This window comes from Quercus robur, chromosome 7 (genome assembly GCF_932294415.1).
Source record: "Quercus robur chromosome 7, dhQueRobu3.1, whole genome shotgun sequence".
Lineage (NCBI taxonomy): Eukaryota > Viridiplantae > Streptophyta > Magnoliopsida > Fagales > Fagaceae > Quercus > Quercus robur.
The window spans coordinates 34,854,104-34,873,815 of record NC_065540.1 but is presented as its reverse complement, the minus strand read 5'-3'; the positions used below and the strand labels follow the sequence as shown (position 1 = coordinate 34,873,815).

At 37.2% G+C, this 19,712-nt stretch overlaps 1 protein-coding gene across 1 annotated transcript; it reads left to right on the top strand.

The window, feature by feature from the left end:
• Positions 1-15,223: 15,223 nt before the first annotated feature.
• LOC126693208 (magnesium-protoporphyrin IX monomethyl ester [oxidative] cyclase, chloroplastic) lies at positions 15,224-18,849 on the top strand. Its single transcript, XM_050389115.1, has 5 exons — positions 15,224-15,751; positions 16,756-16,820; positions 16,933-17,260; positions 18,011-18,109; positions 18,423-18,849. The coding sequence occupies exons 1-5, from the start codon at positions 15,278-15,280 to the stop codon at positions 18,684-18,686; spliced, it is 1,230 nt and encodes a 409-aa protein (XP_050245072.1). The 5' UTR covers positions 15,224-15,277; the 3' UTR covers positions 18,687-18,849.
• The last annotated feature ends 863 nt before the right edge of the window (positions 18,850-19,712 follow it).

Here is a 19,712-nt window from a genome sequence, read left to right as displayed (position 1 = left end):
GGTTAAATCAATTGTTTAAGGGGTCTAAAAACTATCAGAAACGATATGTTTCGATACCGGTTAATGGCGGTTTACTGTTTTAAAATTACCACTATTTCAATAAATAAATAAATATATATAATTTAATATAACACTAGTTATTTTCATTAACATATTAAACAGATTATTTAAATAATATATAATTATATACCATATATTTCTCTTGAAAATAAAATTTTATAAAACTAATCTTTTCTTTTAGTAATTATTGAATTAGTTAATATAATTTTAATTTTATTATAATCAGTACTATACACACTTTATTTTTGGTAAGGTTACTATGCATACTAATATATTAGTGAAAGTATCATGCCTTACATGGCTTTAATCATGAATTTTATATATATATATATATTAGAAATAATAACTAAATAAGTTATTATTACATAATTTTAGAAGTTGTTTCTAACAAAATAATGAATGATTATTATTATATAAAATGCATAATTTTGTATATTTGTACTTATATATAATATCTCTAATTAGAATAATCAATAAAAACTTTTCTAATTACTTTTTTATAATTCCTTATGCATTAATGAAGAGGGTGATTTGAACTCAAGTAGTTAAATATTTTATAATACTTGCATAAATAAAATTATCCTAAAATAATTAATTACAAACTTAAGATTAAAAAATCAATTTTATTTGTACACCTAACATAAATTTCATTTTTAAGTCTTATTTTGATATTTAAATCATCTATTTTAGTGTTGATTTTTTTCAAATGGTTAACACCCTAACATATAAAACTTGAGCAATGTCTCTAATTATATTGTGTTTTAGCCTTAATGAACACATATATTAATATTACACATGAAAGAAAAAATCCAAATTTCAAAACTTTAAAAAAAATGAAAAAAAAAAAAGATAAATAAAGATAGACTTATATTGGAATTCAGAATGAATCTTGTAGGGACACCATACGCAACGAACCACAACAGTGTTGGTTTCGCACATAAAAAGGCCCAGACAATATCATTTGTAGAGAGTGGGTTTGAAAGGCTAGGCCTTGGTTACCCGGCGGTGGGTTTTTCGTGGTGTTCATATGTGTTTCAGGCGTTTTCACCCTGGAGTCTTTCTCCTGGAGGTGGACTGGGAGGCCTTGCTTTTTGGCCATTTTTTCCCGCCCCCTTTATCCAGATTACCTACTTTTTCTTTTATACTAGCCTGCGTTCGCTTTCCTTCGTCCACGTGTAGGGTCAAACTTTCCATGACTGATACTTGTCCCGTCAATCCAAACCCAAAGTCGTTGGGGATGGTTGATAAAGCTGAAGAATACGGCTCTGTTAGGTCAGAGCCTTGCATGGGAAAGGTAACTTTTCCTAGATATTTTGGATTTTCTTTCAAGTTTGTTCCTATACCGTTTTTGCCCCTCTTCTCGGTGGAACTTTGGGTCTGCCGAGGACTGAACTGTCCTCGGCTGCGTCTCCGGGCCGTTTTGTGCTTTATATTGTCAAGCTTGGACCATAGCCTTCTTTGGTTTGGGCCTTTGGACTCCCCATGAGTAAGTGGGCCGGGCCCATAAATTATTGGGCCTCACAATAGCCCCTCAAAACCCTGCTGTCCAACCTCCTGGTTGGAGAGGGGGGTTTTGGAAATACCGAGCCTTTATTATGGCTCATTTAATTCAGCCTTTTACTGACATTGGCATTCCTCCACCTGCCCAGGAAATGTACCGGTCTACGAGATGTTCTTCTTAATTTATGCGCGATACGCTCATGCCGTTTGGTTATCCGGAGCGTGTCTTTAATAGTTTCCTTTCACGAGACCCCTCAAATTTAATGGTTACTGATGGTGTGGGGGAGCGGAATGGGCATATTCCTATTTGCGGATTTCTTTGGAGATCTGAACACATTAAGTACCCTCCTCTTCGTCCCCTATGTAAAGAGAAAAGATAAGAGTTGTTTCTCCCATACATGAATCCCTTTAATCCCCAGGAAGCCTGAAACCCTTAGATTCCTCCCAGAGTTTATTTTTACCCTCTGATTATACCTCAACCTGTAATACGTTCACCATAGTCATAAGCAATGAAGGAGCCATTCCCCTACCAAAAATACCATATTCTAATAAAGCTCGAAATGGCTCGGTCAGGGCGAGGATGGCGGAGACTCAAGATTTGTCTCATTTTCCTTTCAGCCAAAATCCGAAGCAGGGACTCGTCACGTCACACTTTCGGCGTGACTGAGCCGAGGACACCTATGATCAGTACCACCCGCTCCCTCATGAGCATATCTAACATGGCACCAGTGTGTTAGGAGTCAGGACTGGGGCAGGGACTAAGTGCCCCTGCTTCTTCCTCTCTTCGTTCACTGGCGCCTCCTTTTGCCTCTCTTTCTTCTTCTTTCCACCACCAGATCCATCCTGGTGCTTTTCCTTCTCCCTCTTTTACTCCTTTTTCTTTCTTTTCATCTCTTCCCTCTTCTTCTCCTCCTTCTTTTCATTCATCTCCTCCATCTTCCTCATTCATCTCCTCCATCTTTTTCTAAAGAAGGTCCTTCTCTCAATATGGGCGATACTGAGGCAGAGTTAGGAGAGACTTCGGAGACGAGTTTAAAAGACACCTAACCGTTTACTTAGTTGTATTGCTGATGTTTTTTTTTTATATATATTGTTTCGGCATTTCACCTTTTGTATAGGCTTATTTAAGCCCCTCTTTGTACGTTGTAATACATCTTCATATTAATAAAAATTGTTATCATTTTACTTCGCATGTTCTATCTCTATGTTTTTACAAATTTGCAAGTGTTGTTCGACACAATAATATAGCATTTGAATCAATGACAACTAGGGCCAAAATACTTGCCAATAAAAAGATGTCACCATAACTTTAATAGAATTGTTTGGCACAACAATGCCGTCCTGTTAAGAACGATACTTACCCCAAAACACGCCGAGATGAGAACTGGATGCTTTATGCGGTGTAGGAAGTAACCATCCGAAGACATATCACCCGCAAAATGAACAGCCCCCTTAGGCTACAGAATAGTGGGGCGTTTCGCCATCTTCTTAACACTCTTATTGGCCTTAACCTTTTGCAGTATTTGAGCCGAGGACTTTCCCCATCCAATTAGTTGATTCCCCCATAGGCTTGAGTCCGAGGACCATACAAGGCCTTGGTTCTGTCCAAAACTTGCATTTTCTTTGTAAGTAGTTGGTTTCCCCAGAGGCTTGAGTCCGAGGACCATACAAGACCTTGGTTCTGTCCAAAACTTGCATTTTGTTGTAAGTAGTTGGTTTCCCCAGAGGCTTGAGTTCGAGGACCATGCAAGGCCTTGGTTCTGTCCAAAACTTGTATTTTGTTGTAAGTAGTTGGTTTCCCCAGAGGCTTGAGTCCGAGGACCATACAAGACCTTGGTTCTGTCCAAAACTTGTATTTTGTTGTAGGTAGTTGGTTTCCCCAGAGGCTTGAGTCTGAGGACCATACAAGGCCTTGGTTCTGTCCAAAACTTGTATTTTCGTTGTAAGTAGTTGGTTTCCCCAGAGGCTTGAGTCCGAGGACCATACAAGGCCTTGGTTCTGTCCAAAACTTGCATTTTCTTTGTAAATAGTTGGTTTCCCTAGAGGCTTGAGTCCGAGGACCATACAAGGCCTTAGTTCTGTCCAAAACTTGTATTTTGTTGTAAGTAGTTGGTTTCCTCAGAGGCTTGAGTCCGAGGATCATACAAGGCCTTGGTTCTGTCCAAAACTTGTATTTTCGTTGTAAGTAGTTGGTTTCCCCAGAGGCTTGAGTCCGAGGACCATACAAGGCCTTGGTTCTGTCCAAAACTTGCATTTTCTTTGTAAGTAGTTGGTTTCCCCAGAGGCTTGAGTCCGAGGACCATAGTTGCGATGGTTCTGTCTTAAACCTAGTTTCTCCCTTTCCTCAGGTATTTCATGAGGTGCCGAGTAGGAGGTTGTCCTCGGCAATCGCTATTCCTCGGCGTGGGTCGTAGCCCCTGGGGTCCCATGCAGAACGGGCCTGGGCCTCGAATTCACTAGCCCCACAATAAAAGCCGGGCAGCAGGATTTTGATAATGCTGGGCCCAAATCACAACTCACTCAGATCATGCACCTTTTGATATTTGGGCTTTTCCCTTTGTATAGGAGATTGCATTGGATTAAGAGGCATTTTTGAAGTCTTCGGTCACGCAGTACCCTTTGACGTTCCAGTGTTCGAGATGCGCCTTCACGAGAATCCTTTAATCTCATGGTTGCAGGTGGCGTGGGAAATTGAACCGGAGCCATTTTGTCTGTAGCGTTCCTTGGGCACTGCATGAATTAAATGCCACTTCCTTATCTTATTAAATAAATAGGAGAGGAAGTTGTTTTACCTACACACAAATCCTTCAGTTTCCTCCCAAACCATAATCCCTAAGCCATAATCCTAACTCCCATATTCAGTGCTATCCTCCCTTTGTATAATATGTTTGAGGCACGGGTTGGGGTGAAGGGACTCCCTCCGCCGCAGCGACGCCGGATCCTTACGAGATTCAAGGTAGTGTGGTCCGGACACGGGGGGCACAGATTCAAGAAAATACTCCGTCTTGACGAAGGGAGAAATGGTGTTTCTCCTTCTTTTAGTCAAAATCCGAAGCAGGTTCTGTTCACGCCAGATTTTTGGTGTGTCAGAAGAAAGATTCTCCGCCATCAGCGCCGTCTGCCTTGTCGCAGGCAAATTTTGGGGTAGGCTCCTCAACTTCCGGCTCCCTGCACCTTTTCTTCAGCTACGCTAGCCTGAAGCTGGGCTCTCCCTGCACCTTTTCTTCGATGGTGCAGGCCCCAAGCTAGGTTCTTTTGCTGCCTGAATTATGGGCATGTAAAAGTATTGAGGAAGATCAAGGTCTTGAAGCAGCAGCCAACCTCTCCTCTGTGTCACCCCCTCTGCTTTATCTTATTCTCTTGTACCTTTCTTTTCGATTATGTAGTTAGCTTTGATATAAGCTGATTCCTACTTTCATTGTACGCTGTACTATTTCTTTGTTTTAGTAAAAATGGAAATTTATTTGCTTGTTTTGAATACTTTTCTTTTTGCAACACTACTTTGTGAATGGGTGTGCTCCATGTATGTTTTTCTTCAATGATACTTAGAGCATGAAACCTTGAAACATAATCCAACTAATTCTAATTTACCGACATTACCAGGCATTATAACGATAATTCATAGTAAGTTAAACTTAGGAAACTAACCGAGGTAGCAGTTGAGTATTCTGTAATAAGTGCGAGAATACCGTCCGAGAATGATAATCTCTAAATAATTCATCCGAGGATGTGACTGAGCAGTAGGGAGCTCCGATTGTGTTTTAGGCAACATATTGCTCTATATTGCATCGATCCCTTTGGTGCTGAAGATCCGAGAACAGACTTGAGAATCCTCACAATTTAGGAATTGACCCAATTGTTAGTGGAGAGTTTTCCTCAGATAAATCCTAAGGTCCATGTAATGTAGTTTTCTTTGTAAGTAGTTGGTTTCCCCAGAGGCTTGAGTCCGAGGACCATACAAGGCCTTGGTTTTGTCCAAAACTTGCATTTTCTTTGTAAGTAGTTGGTTTCCCCAGAGGCTTGAGTCCGAGGACCATACAAGGCCTTGGTTTTGTCCAAAACTTGCATTTTCTTTGTAAGTAGTTGGTTTTCCCAGAAGCTTGAGTCCGAGGACCATACAAGGCCTTGGTTCTGTCCAAAACTTGTATTTTGTTGTAAGTAGTTGGTTTCCCTAGAGGCTTGAGTCCGAGGACCATGCAAGGCCTTGGTTCTGTCCAAAACTTGCATTTTGTTGTAAGTAGTTGGTTTCCCCAGAGGCTTGAGACCGAGGACCATGCAAGGCCTTGGTTCTGTCCAAAACTTGCATTTCGTTGTAAGTAGTTGGTTTCCCCAGAGGCTTGAGTCCGAGGACCATGCAAGGCCTTGGTTCTGTCCAAAACTTGCATTTCATTGTAAGTAGTTGGTTTCCCCAGAGGCTTGAGTCCGAGGACCATGCAAGGCCTTGGTTCTGTCCAAAACTTGTATTTAGTTGTAAGTAGTTGGTTTTCCAGAGGCTTGAGTCCGAGGACCATGCAAGGCCTTGGTTCTGTCCAAAACTTGCATTTCGTTGTAAGTAGTTGGTTTCCCCAGAGGCTTGAGTCCGAGGACCATGCAAGGCCTTAGTTCTGTCCAAAACTTGCATTTCGTTGTAAGTAGTTGGTTTCCCCAGAGGCTTGAGTCCGAGGACCATGCAAGGCCTTGGTTCTGTCCAAAACTTGTATTTTGTTGTAAGTAGTTGATTTCCCCAGAGGCTTGAGTCCGAGGACCATGCAAGGCCTTGGTTCTGTCCAAAACTTGCATTTTGTTATAAGTAGTTGGTTTCCCCAGAGGCTTGAGTCCGAGGACCATGCAAAGCCTTGGTTCTGTCCAAAACTTGCATTTCGTTGTAAGTAGTTGGTTTCCCCAGAGGCTTGAGTCCGAGGACCATGCAAGGCCTTGGTTATGTCCAAAACTTGCATTTCGTTGTAAGTAGTTGGTTTCCCCAGAGGCTTGAGTCCGAGGACCATGCAAGGCCTTAGTTTTGTCCAAAACTTGCATTTCGTTGGAAGTAGTTGGTTTCCCCAGAGGCTTGAGTCCGAGGACCATGCAAGGCCTTGGTTCTGTCCAAAACTTGTATTTTGTTGTAAGTAGTTGATTTCCCCAGAGGCTTGAGTCCGAGGACCATGCAAGGCCTTGGTTCTGTCCAAAACTTGCATTTTGTTGTAAGTAGTTGGTTTCCCCAGAGGCTTGAGTCCGAGGACCATGCAAAGCCTTGGTTCTGTCCAAAACTTGCATTTCGTTGTAAGTAGTTGGTTTCCCCAGAGGCTTGAGTCCGAGGACCATGCAAGGCCTTGGTTATGTCCAAAACTTGCATTTCGTTGTAAGTAGTTGGTTTCCCCAGAGGCTTGAGTCCGAGGACCATGCAAGGCCTTAGTTCTGTCCAAAACTTGCATTTCGTTGTAAGTAGTTGGTTTCCCCAGAGGCTTGAGTCCGAGGACCATGCAAGGCCTTGGTTCTGTCCAAAACTTGTATTTTGTTATAAGTAGTTGGTTTCCCCATAGGCTTGAGTCCGAGGACTATGCAAGGCCTTAGTTCTGTCCAAAACTTGTATTTTGTTGTAAGTTGTTGGTTTCCCCAGAGGCTTGAGTCCGAGGACCATGCAAGGCCTTGGTTCTGTCCAAAACTTGTAGTTTTTCATTTATTTATTTATTTTCTAAAGGTTAGCTCCCCGAACAAGGTGGAGGAAGTTAGCTTGATGTTTAAAGCCCCTAGACTTGCTCACGCCATGGGCGCTGCGAAGCGTAGCCCCTAGTGGGAACTTATGTTGGAACAACAACAATGTGTCGCCGGTCATAAAGGCATACTCATAGACTCTTGCTCGACACAAGCCTAACTCCACTGTCGCCTGAGCCAACGCGCAAGCCTCCCCACAGACGGCGCCAATTGTAGGGACACCATACGCAATGAACCACAACAGTGTTGGTTTCGCACGTAAAAAGGCCCAGACAATATCATTTGTAGAGAGTGGGTTTGAAAGGCTAGGCCTTGGTTACCCGACGGTGGGTTTTTCGTGGTGTTCATATGTGTTTCAGGCGTTTTCACCCTGGAGTCTTTCTCCTGGAGGTGGACTGGGAGGCCTTGCTTTTTGGCCATTTTTTCCCGCCCCCTTTATCCAGATTACCTACTTTTTCTTTTATACTAGCCTGCGTTCGCTTTCCTTCGTCCACGTGTAGGGTCAAACTTTCCATGACTGATACTTGTCCCGTCAATCCAAACCCAAAGTCGTTAGGGATGGTTGATAAAACTGAAGAATACGGCTCTGTTAGGTCAGAGCCTTGCATGGGAAGGGTAACTTTTCCTAGATATTTTGGATTTTCTTTCAAGTTTGTTCCTATACCGTTTTTGCCCCTCTTCTCGGTGGAACTTTGGGTCTGCCGAGGACTGAACTGTCCTCGGCTGCGTCTCCGGGCCGTTTTGTGCTTTATATTGTCAAGCTTGGACCATAGCCTTCTTTGGTTTGGGCCTTTGGACTCCCCATGAGTAAGTGAGCCGGGCCCATAAATTATTGGGCCTCACAAATCTAATTTAGCCAAATATTTTCTATGATCTAAAGAAATATAGGAGGAATTCTAAATTGAATTTATTCAGAATTTCGAAGAAATATTAGAGGAATTCTGCATACTAAGAAATTGACATAAAGTACAAACAAAATTTTAAAATATAAAAAAAGATAAGCATTGATAAAGTTTAACAATCAATAAGTAATAATAACTTGGAATCAAATTGCATTACAGCACATGAAAGAAATATTTTGAACCAAATTTTTCGTAGTGACAAACAATTGAAAAAAATCAAAACACCTATAAACTAAACGCATAGAATATCCAAAACCTAAAACACACAAAATAGTTCAAAAGTTGATCATTTTAAAAATAAATAAATAACTTAAGTACCTAAATTTAAACTATTGTTAATTCTATCTCTTAATTTGAGAAAATATATCCTAACAATTAATAAAAAATTAATTTAATAATTAATATTGAGAGTAGTTGTTTATTAGGGAAAAAAAATTATTCTAGAGGGAGAGAGAGTATTATATAAATTTATCAACTCCTATGAATCTATATAGCATATATATCCTTCAATTACAAATACTTCTAAATAAGTTGCAACTTGAAGAAAACAGGAAAAAAAAAAAAAAAAAAGTGGGGTGCAAGAGAGATTCTATGGAAAGACCATTGGTGAACATATATAAGGTTTGAAATTTTGATAATAGATTTTCAGTTGTAGTAGGATTTAAATTTCTAAAATTCAGATGCATGTTGCATGCCTTGTTAAAACACTTATTTGTTAGGGTCATATTTTTTATATAATTGGCTAATCATTTGACAAAACACACTTACTTGTAATTAGGTAAATCTAAGTTGGTTTTAATATATCATGAAGAATGTTGTTCAAACATATCAAGTGGTATCTTTTGTTAGGACATATGTGTTTCACATGTTAAGAACATATGTCATGACTTTATGTAATTGACTTATCCTTTGACAAAACGCACTTTACTTGTATTTGGGTAGATGTAGGATGTGTTTAAATACTTCAAGAAACCATGTTTCAAGATCAAGTGTTGAAGCCTTCAAGTCTGTCCAAGAAAACAAGTTGATAGTGCAAATTCATTAAAGCTCGACAGCTGACTCGACAACTGTATCTATCGAGCTTAAGAAAGCTATTCAAAGTTCGGTGTGCTCGACAGCTGCTCGACACCTCCTATCTGTCGAGGTTTAAGATTTTCAAAATTCAAATATGATTTTCTTGGGATCCGTGAATATGTCTTTGGGCCTTCTTTTCTCCTAACCTTAGACATATAAAATGATTGTTTTAAGAGCCGTCAAACAATTCACAAGTTACACAAACTTTGAGCAAACTCTGTTCAAGCAAATTGTGACCGGAGACGAAATTATTGCCCTAGTTCATCTCTTTCTCTTGAAGAAGTTGCTGTGTATGTGCACCGTAGGGTTTTGTAACCAAGCATCTTCTTGATCTTTATCGTGTGGATGAACTGAAGAATTTTGCAACCAACAACCTTCTTAATTGGTGATTGAAGTCGCATACTGGGATCCGCGCAATTAGTTAGTCACATACTTGGGAGTCATGCATATGAAAGGGGAACTGTCACTACAGAACAAGTCCAATTGGGTATTGGGGTAAGGGTTCAACTGTAAGTTGGTAAGGTACTTGGGATTCCTTTACTTGTAACCGCTTGTTGTGATAATAGTGGAGTTTCGGGAGTGGTGACCTGAAAATCACCCGGTGGGGTTTTTGCCGTTAGGTTTTCCCCATTCGTAAACAAATCAGCGTATTATTTATTTTCCGATGCATTATTAGTTTATTTTTTGATTTGTTTGTGCTACCACGCGTTTATATCATAAATTGATTAATTAATAACTTGGCTAATTAATTAATTAATTTCTATCACAAGGGGTCATTCAGTTTGTGGCCTATCATCTTTAAAGACATGAAGACGATCCAAGAAACAAGTGAAGAAAAGCTGATTCATTAAATCTTGACAGAAGCTCGATAGATATTGTAATCGAGGAAATGAAGAAACTCGACACAAGCTCAATCTATCAAGATCTACGATTTCATAATTTTCAGATCTGAAATTCAACCCATAATGACTTGTTTGATTAGGATTTCTTTTCTCACAATGCTAATCATATATAAGGCTTATTTTAAAAGTCATCAAGCACGGATACAGAGACCTAGAACTCATATACTCTATGTGAAGCTATTGCGTTTGTACACCTTAGAGTTTTGTAACCAAGTGCTTCCTGATCTTTATTATTGATGAAGTGAAGAACTTTGCAGCCAACAACAATCAATTAAGTTGCTGGAGTTAGTCACATACTAGGATACATACAAAGAAGTTAGTCACAGATTGGAGATTTGTGCAACAAATGAAAGAACGCTACAACAAGATCAAGTCCAATTGGGTATTGGAGCAAAGATTCAACTGTAAGTTGGTATTTTGGGATAAACTAGGGTAGTGGTAAGATTCCTTATACTTGTAACCACTTGATTATTGATTAGTAGATTCTTGAGAGTGGTGACCTTAAATTCACCCGTTGGGGTTTTTGCCTTGTAAGAGATTTTCCCTATTTGTTAACAAATCACCATGTCAATTTATTTCCTACTGTATATTAGCTATTTGGTGATTTGTTGGTACCTCTACAATTTTCATGTAATTTGACCTAATTAATCAACATGGGTAATTAAATTAATTAATCAGGTTCAATCTATTTATTGTCTCTATCAACTAAAACTTAGATGCATGTTGCATATATTGGTAAAACTGTTATTGTTATTTTATCTAAAGAAATCGATAAGAAAAAATAAGTTGTTGTCCTCTCTATCAAAGAAATTATTTTTATCTAAAATATTTTTGTAATTTGGTGAACCCAATTAGCGTAACCATGACTTTTAACCCTAATTTTAAATTATATATAATATATGATTAGCCAAGACTTCTTGGAAAAAAAAAAAAAAAAAAAAAAAAAAAAAAAAAAAACCCATAAGACAATGGGAAATCAACGAAAAGATAGATAAATTCAAATCGTCCTCTAGTACTAGTAGTGCCTTTGGGGAGTTCGCTAGCGAACGTAGTTTGGTGGTAGGAACAAGTTTCAAGAGAATTTTCAAAGGACATGATGTTCTCTAGGGATTATGGGTGAAAGTGGGAGCACATGGGAACTAGTGAAAAATAATGATTTGGATCCCACTAAGAGCAGTCTATGTAAAGGAATGGGGACAAATAGAGAAAGGCTAGTTTTTTTAGGCTTTGAGAGAGAGAGAAGGGGGAAACACAGTGGGGATGAAAGCACAAAGAGAGCAGAGAAAGTAAGAAGCAGTATAAAAAGGGAAGAGGACGCTGAGCTTGAAACCACAGGGATTTTAGAGGTTGGGCAGTCTAGGCTATGTTTGAAGCAAAACTTGTAGGATTGTAAGGAAGCCCACCAACAAATAAATTGGGAGCCCAAATCCATTGTCCTAAAAAGTAATGTTCATAAGTTTGGGGTACCACAAATAGTACTGGTAGTGCCTTTGGGGAGTTCGCTACCGAACGTAGTTTGGTGGTAGGAACAAGTTTCAAGAGAATTTTCAAAGGACATGATGTTCTCTAGGGATTATGGGTGAAAGTGGGAACACATGGGAACTGGTGAAAAGTAATGATTTGGATCCCACTAAGGGGAGTCTATATAAAGGAATGAGGACAAACAGAGAAAGGCTAGTTTTTTTGGGGCTTCGAGAGGGAGAAAAGGAGAGAAGGCAACAGAGAGAGAGAGAGAGAGAAATAGAAAGAAAAGGGGGAAACACAGTGGGGATGAAAGCACAAAGAGAGCAAAGAAAGTAAGAAGCAGTATAAAAAGGGAAGATGACGCTGAGCTTGAAACCACAGGGATTCTAGAGGTTGGGCGGTCTAGGCTATGTTTGAAGCAAAACCTGTAGGATTGTAAGGAAGCCCACCAACAAATAAATTGGGAGCCCAAATCCATTGTCTGAAAAGTAATGTTCATAGGTTTGGTGTACTACAAATAGCTATTTTATCAATCAAATGTTTAAATTTCAAGTTTTTAAATCTAAAATTATGCATAAAAATAAGTTTATGTATTGAATAGTAAATAATATCCGATTCGCACAAAATTTGACATATATGTTAAGAACCAAAAAAAAAACATGTAGTGTATGTTTGGCAAAAATTAAAAAGCCAGCTTATTTTACTATTTAGCTTATTTTTGCTACTATTCATAGGCTCCACTACACCTTTTTGGTACTATTCATGGATCCCACTATACTATTTCAACTAACTTTTATATTTATTAACTACTTTCAACAAAAAATTTTCAGTTTCAATAAAATAAGAGAATCCCAAACAGTCCCGTAATCCAATTAATGGTTAGATTTTCAAAAATATATAATCATATTATTTTTTTTAGCGGGAGTTATAGCCATTGGCTACAATCAGTTTGTAACTAAATTTTGTCAACAAAATAAATACGTAAATAAAGCATAAAAATAATTTGAACCTAGAGCATTAGTTGGGTGAACAGAAAAGCAAGCCATCTGAATTTCCTCTTTGTTGAGGACCCTTTTGTTAACTGAAACTCTAAAAGCCTTTCCACAATTCCAAGACAAAAGGCCCAAGCTATTTCGGGTCTGCATCACAACTCCACACCACTGAGACCTAATTCTAGCCCACGCAAGGTCCCACCAGAAAATAGGGCCATATTGCACTGGCTCACAACAAGACCCAATTAGTTACCGAACAAAACATAGATATTAAGATAAATCCAACACCCATGAAAGATAGCCCAACAACGCTAACCAACCCATGGGGCTATCTTGGGAACAAAAGGCCCACAGGCACGAGGCTGACAAAAATGAAAAATCAAATAACTTCTTCTTCTTTTTTTCTTAATTATGATAGATACCAAAGTTACAATCAAATAACTTCAACATTTTTCATCAAAAATAATAATAATAATAATAACTTCAACATTGGTAGAAGGATCTTTTTCTTTTATTTTTATTTACAGTGTATAAAGTATTTACTTAATTTTCTAATTATGTTTTCTTGATAAATAAGAGTTTTGCGGTAGAAATTAGAAATTCACTAAAGCTAAAGAGATAATAGCATGTGGGTTTAGCTTACCTCCAGTATTTTTTTAATAAAAATCTCCTTTTATTTTAATGAAAAACTGTCACATTATCCACTGATTAAATAAAATGTAGAGATTAAAACCTACTACCACTTGTTATTGTGTATTTAAAATAAAAGGACACCTCTAGTTAAAAAAGTATTAGAGGTAAGCCAAACTCGTAGCATTTTAAGGCAAAATTTGTTAAAGTACACACCATATTTAAATCTAAATTAAAAATCTCTGATATGTCTTCAGGTGGACTACCATAAATCACAAATTCACTGTAGTCCATAAATCACAAATTCACTAGCTAGATTAGTGCTCGTCCTTACTAATCCATTAGCACACCTTTTAGCTTTGCAAAAGTAGTGGTTGATCCAGACCTAGGGAAACAAGGAAACCAACAACCTACAACCATCCACAATTGGAAGAAACAACATTTTCACAGTAATTGGAGTTAGCAAGCAAGTAAACAATAACTTTTGCATCTAATTCTATCTCTATTAATGTTACTTGTAACCTCTGTCACATTAAAAGACCATCTCTAAGAGCCCACAACTCCGCTCAGTTGATCCCAATTTTTCTTAAGAAATCCCCAACTCAAACTGATCACGAATACCATCCACACCACCAACCAAACTAGAATTTCCATAAACAAACACATTTGACTTCAGTTTAACCCATCCCATGCTAGGCCAATCTCATCTGATTATTTTAACTATTTGTTTAGTAGCAGCTCGATTGATGAATAAATTATGATGGAATGACTTACATATGGCCAAATGAAAACAAAACCAACAGTGTTTTCTAAAAGTTATTTAAATATTTTATTTTTCGTTAATTATTGTACTACCCACAACCTATACAATATATTTGAGAAAGTCTATAAACACAAAGATATGATAAATTGTAGTGATAGGTAAAACAATGATGTCGGTAGTATGAGCAAAACCCAAATTATAACAAATAAAAATTTATCACTTCAACTGTTGTGAAAAATGTTGTAAAAATTTGTATATAGGTGATATTACTCTCTCTCTCTCTCTCTCTCTCTCTCTCTCTATATATATATATATATATATTATTAGCAAAAACTTAGAAAGAATCCAATTAGATTTTAATTAGATTCTTAATTTTGCACCACGTGTCATATTTAATTTTTAATTTAGTGCCAAGTGAATTATTGAGTATAAAAGTCAAAAAGTCCAAATCCAATTAGATTCTAAATTGGATTTCAATTGAAATACAATTTTTTGCCACATGTCTATCTAAGTTTTTAATTTTTGTGCCAAGTGAATTATTGTATGCAAAAACCAAAGAGTTTAAAACCAATTTAATTCTAAATCATATATATATATATATATATAAAATGAGAAACCATTATATATTTTAGAAATGTATTGTTTAAAAAAAGTGTAAGCTAATACTATATATAATTTGAATTTTTTCTCAAAAAAAAAATTAATTTAAATCATATAATTGTGATTTTATTTAATGGTACATGTACATATGCACATAGCTACATACTAGTTTAGATAAAGATTGATACGGTTTAAACCAAACTTTTTCCTTTATTTTTGGGCAAAAATTTAAAAAACAAAACAATAAGTAAGAACTGAGAACAGTTTGCTCAAGAGAAATATCCAAAGAAAACAAATTTTAGAAGCCGTTTGGTAAGTGTTTTTTAGCAACAATTTTCAGTTTTTAAACAATATTACACGTATTTCTACATTTTTTTTACTCACACATGTTTTTAAAAAATACAAATAACATTACTAGAAACACATTACCAAACATGCCCTTATAATCCATCACTTGAAACGAAGGAGGCCACAAATGCTCACCCAAAACCACATCAACACTGCCAATCAACAAACCAGTAATCAAGAGAGGACTAAAATCACCAACCACGTGTCATGTACCCATTCATTCTCACAGATTTCATTGGATGAGATTATATCACTGTCAGCCACATCTTATCCCTCCCCACCCCTTTAGTCTTTCACTCTTCACTTCATTAAAACTCTAACCACAGCTTTGCCTAAACTCTGCTCCAAAAAATGGCAGCAGAAATGGCACTTGTAAAACCCATCTCCAAATTCAGCAGTGTAGCTCCCAAATTTGGCAACTTGAGAAGTGGTTCATACTCAAAATTCACCACCATCAAAATGACTGCCACTTCACAGCCTCCTCCACCTACTAGCACTACCAGGCCTAGCAAGAAAGCTGCTAAAACTACCATTAAGGAGACCCTTTTGACACCAAGGTTTTACACCACAGACTTTGATGAAATGGAGACCCTTTTCAACACTGAGATCAACAAGAACCTCAACCAGGCTGAGTTTGAAGCTCTGCTGCAGGAATTCAAGACTGACTACAACCAGACACACTTTGTGAGGAGCAAGGAATTCAAGGAGGCTGCTGACAAATTGCAAGGACCTCTAAGGCAAATCTTTGTGGAGTTCTTGGAGAGGTCCTGCACTGCTGAGTTCTCTGGGTTCCTTCTCTATAAAGAGCTTGGAAGAAGGCTTAAGGTATGCCCCTCTCTACTTCTTCAAGCTTGCAAATTTCACTGAATTTGAATTTCTTGTACTATTTAAGATTAATTGGTCAAAGTATTGACAGATAAATTTTCTTAATTACTAGGGAAAATTTTGAAAGTTGAGAAACAAGAAGCTTTATATATTTCTATGGAATTCAACTTCAGTCAATTGCCTCTTATTTGTCATCCAATTTATGGTAGTGGGCATTGTGAATGAGGTGAAACATTGTCCTCTGGGATGAAAATCTAACCGAGCTTCTGGCTTAGTGATTTAGAGGCTGTTTGGATGCAAATTTTTATCACTCAATTTTCGACACTAATTACTCATTACTTAAAATACCCTATCCGTTTGACACCATCGTTCACTTGTCATTACTCAATATTTTTTACACTTGTGGGCCTCATACCTGTCAGTGCAATTTTTTTTTTTTTTTCCAGTACCCAAACTCACGGAACCAGTGAAAATAAAATAAAATAACCCAGAAATCCGAACCTAGTGAAGAAAAAAAAAAAAAAAAAAAAAAAAAAGAAAGAAGGAAGAACTGAAAACCGAACCAGTGAAAAAAAAAAAAAAAAAAAAAAAAACTGAAGACAACTAAAATGTGTTACTAAAATGTATTTTCAGTTTCCATAACTTATAACTCAATATTCAGATAATTGAGTGATGTAAACAAAAAACTAGAAACAGAGTTATGGTGCTCCCAAACGGACTTCTCGCTATGAGTTCCACCATTTTTGAGTTATGAATTATGAAAATTGATAATCCAAACAGCCTCTTAGAATTCTGGCCTGCTATTTGATTTAGAAGCTAAATTTGATTGGTGGCTTTTACTTATTAGCTGTTCTCTGAAAGGGATGTTATGACAGTTATGTCTAGATTTGTCTCCTCTCTAAGTAAAATGAAGGCCTTCCAATTTTCTTTTGGTTTGGATTAATAAAACTTTATTCTAATAGTATTAGGCTTCTATTTGATTGTTTTGAGGATTGATCCTGCAGAAAACCAATCCAGTGGTGGCTGAGATTTTCTCTCTCATGTCTAGGGATGAAGCAAGACATGCTGGGTATGCAAGCCAACTCTCTCTCTCTCTCTCTCTCTCTCTCTCTCTGTGTACATACTGTGTACGTATGTATGTACCTGCTAACAAAAATGTCAAATTTTTATACAATATGCAGATTCTTGAACAAGGGTTTGTCTGATTTTAACTTGGCATTGGACTTGGGTTTCCTAACAAAGGCTAGGAAGTATACATTTTTCAAGCCTAAGTTCATTTTCTATGCTACCTATCTGTCTGAGAAAATCGGATACTGGAGATACATAACCATATACAGACATCTCAAGGCCAATCCTGAGTACCAATGTTATCCCATTTTCAAGTATTTTGAGAACTGGTGCCAGGATGAGAACCGTCATGGTGATTTTTTCTCTGCATTGATGAAGGCCCAGCCACAATTTCTCAATGACTGGAAAGCAAAGTTGTGGTCCCGATTCTTCTGCCTATCGGTACTTTTCCATTTTTAACAATTTACTCTGACTCTTCTAATTCATTTTCAAATGCAAAGTTTGTCTGTCAATGATAAAAGAAGGCAAGAGAAAACCTTAACAACAAATGAAAAGAATAAATATTAGAAGTTTGCAATTATATGCAGTAGTCCTGAGAAATTAAATGAATCTGAGTTATTAATTTTTAGGGTAAAATATAGTTACACCACTTGTGATTTGTTGCAGTACTCTTGGCAACACTGGATTTTCAGTTCTTTTTCACCAAATCCACATCATAGCCTATTTCTTTTGATCAACTACACCCATCCACTTATGCAATCAACGAAAATTAGTTACATGAGAGTATTTGGATAACACAAGGGGTGAGATTAGAAAGAGATGACAATGTGTGTGATCATGTGCATCTGTTGTAACCAATTTGAGTTAATGATTTAAAAGAAATTGGATGCAAGTAGTTGATCAGAGAAATTGAATAGCATAAGAGGTGTGATAGAAAAATGGAAAGGCAGTGTTAAAATAACAGCGTCAAACCATAGGGGGTGTGGGTGCATTTTACCCTAATTTTTATTCCAACTTTCAATCACAATTCTAGCTTCTACTAAAGTTACACGGAAAGCAACATATCGAATTCCTAATTTGAAGTTATTTCCTCCGTTTTTGAGAACCAACCTTATTAGAATTGTTCGTACTAAAATTATTACTCCCTAATTTTCGATATTTCTCTCACAACTTCATGAATTTACCTTGCAGGTTTACGTGACAATGTACCTCAATGATTGCCAACGCACAGCTTTCTATGAAGGCATTGGACTCAACACAAAAGAATTTGATATGCATGTCATCATTGAGGTGAGCCTGTGATCTTTAACTACATACTAGTATGCTACATTTTCAATTTTTGTTGACAATTCTATGGTATGTCTCATTTCGTTCTTATTTCATGCCATTTTTTGTGCCACTCAAATGCTAAATGAATTAGGAAACGGAAAGGGATTATAAATTCTAATCCAAACCCAAAAGTTTGTCGGATTCCAAATTTTCAGTTATTTTCTTGCATTCCTTGGGCTGTCATCATTGTCTACACTAGTCAGACATATACCATAATATAGAATCTTGAATTTTCAATCATTCGAGTTTGGTGTTTAAAATTTTGTTTATGCAGACAAACCGCACAACGGCTAGAATTTTCCCAGCTGTGCTAGATGTTGAGAACCCAGAATTCAAGAGGAAGTTGGATCGCATGGTGGAGATTAACGAGAAGCTGCTTGCTGTTGGGGAGACCGAGGACGCATCCTTTGTGAAGAACTTGAAGAGGATACCACTTATTGCAGCATTGGCCTCTGAGCTCCTGGCTGCATATCTAATGCCACCAATTGAGTCTGGATCTCTCGATTTTGCGGAGTTTGAGCCACAAGTTGTGTACTGAGTTTTCATGAGCTCCATCACATCCATGCCATCTTCAGTTCCTGTAATTCTGTTAAACTATTCACATGATTTTAGTGTAAGAAAGTGATTGTTATGAAGAGTTCATTGTATTTGTTGTAATGATAGAACAACTTGTTTCAGCACTAGTCATCCACATTTGTCCATGTTAGGGACTACAGTAGCATTACTTAAATTGTTCCAGTAACGAGGTCGGCGTGATGATATTTATATTTTGGTGCAACGTAAAAACAAAAATATTTTTTAGAGGCCAAATCTGATTTCATGGATTTGTGGCTATACTTTTGTCGAATATTAGTTTAATCAAGGAAGCTCCCTTGGTTGGAGTTAGTGATGAGTAATAATGTCATAAAAGAAGAGTTTGGGTTGGGGTGTTGCGAGGGGGATGCTTTTTAAGACAGCTTGTTTTTAAAGTAAAACCCAAAGCCCTACAAGTAGGTCCATCCACACCATCCTTTTTCTTTTATACCTTTTAAGTAAAGAAGATCTAAAACTTACATGTCTTTATTAGAAACACCAAAGATTACAGAAAACACCAATTGACCTAAAGATTATTGACCCTTCTGCAACACTTTCACCAAAATTATACATGATAAATGATGAGGTAAAGAGAATTTAGATCTACTGTAGATCTAATATGAACCAGACAGAAAATGCCAAATTTCAAGCAAATTAACTCTTACAAAAGGGTTCAAGAAGATTACTACTTGTAGAAGAAAATGAGGTTGAAGTTGTAATAGTAAAAATTCAAATTCTAGGCTCAAAGGTTCGTATTCAAATATGAAATTTCATGAGTTAGATAAGGAAACCTGTGTACAATATGATTCAAAAATGGTTATTCACAATAGCTTTCAGCAACCCTTAATCTAACCATTCATCTTATATTTAACTAAATCCTAACCATCTAATTTTATTTAAAATCGAATACCAGTCATGACTATATAAAATACAATAAAATACTAAAGACATATTAAGGAGGACTAGTCAAGTAGTCAATAATACCTTTCTC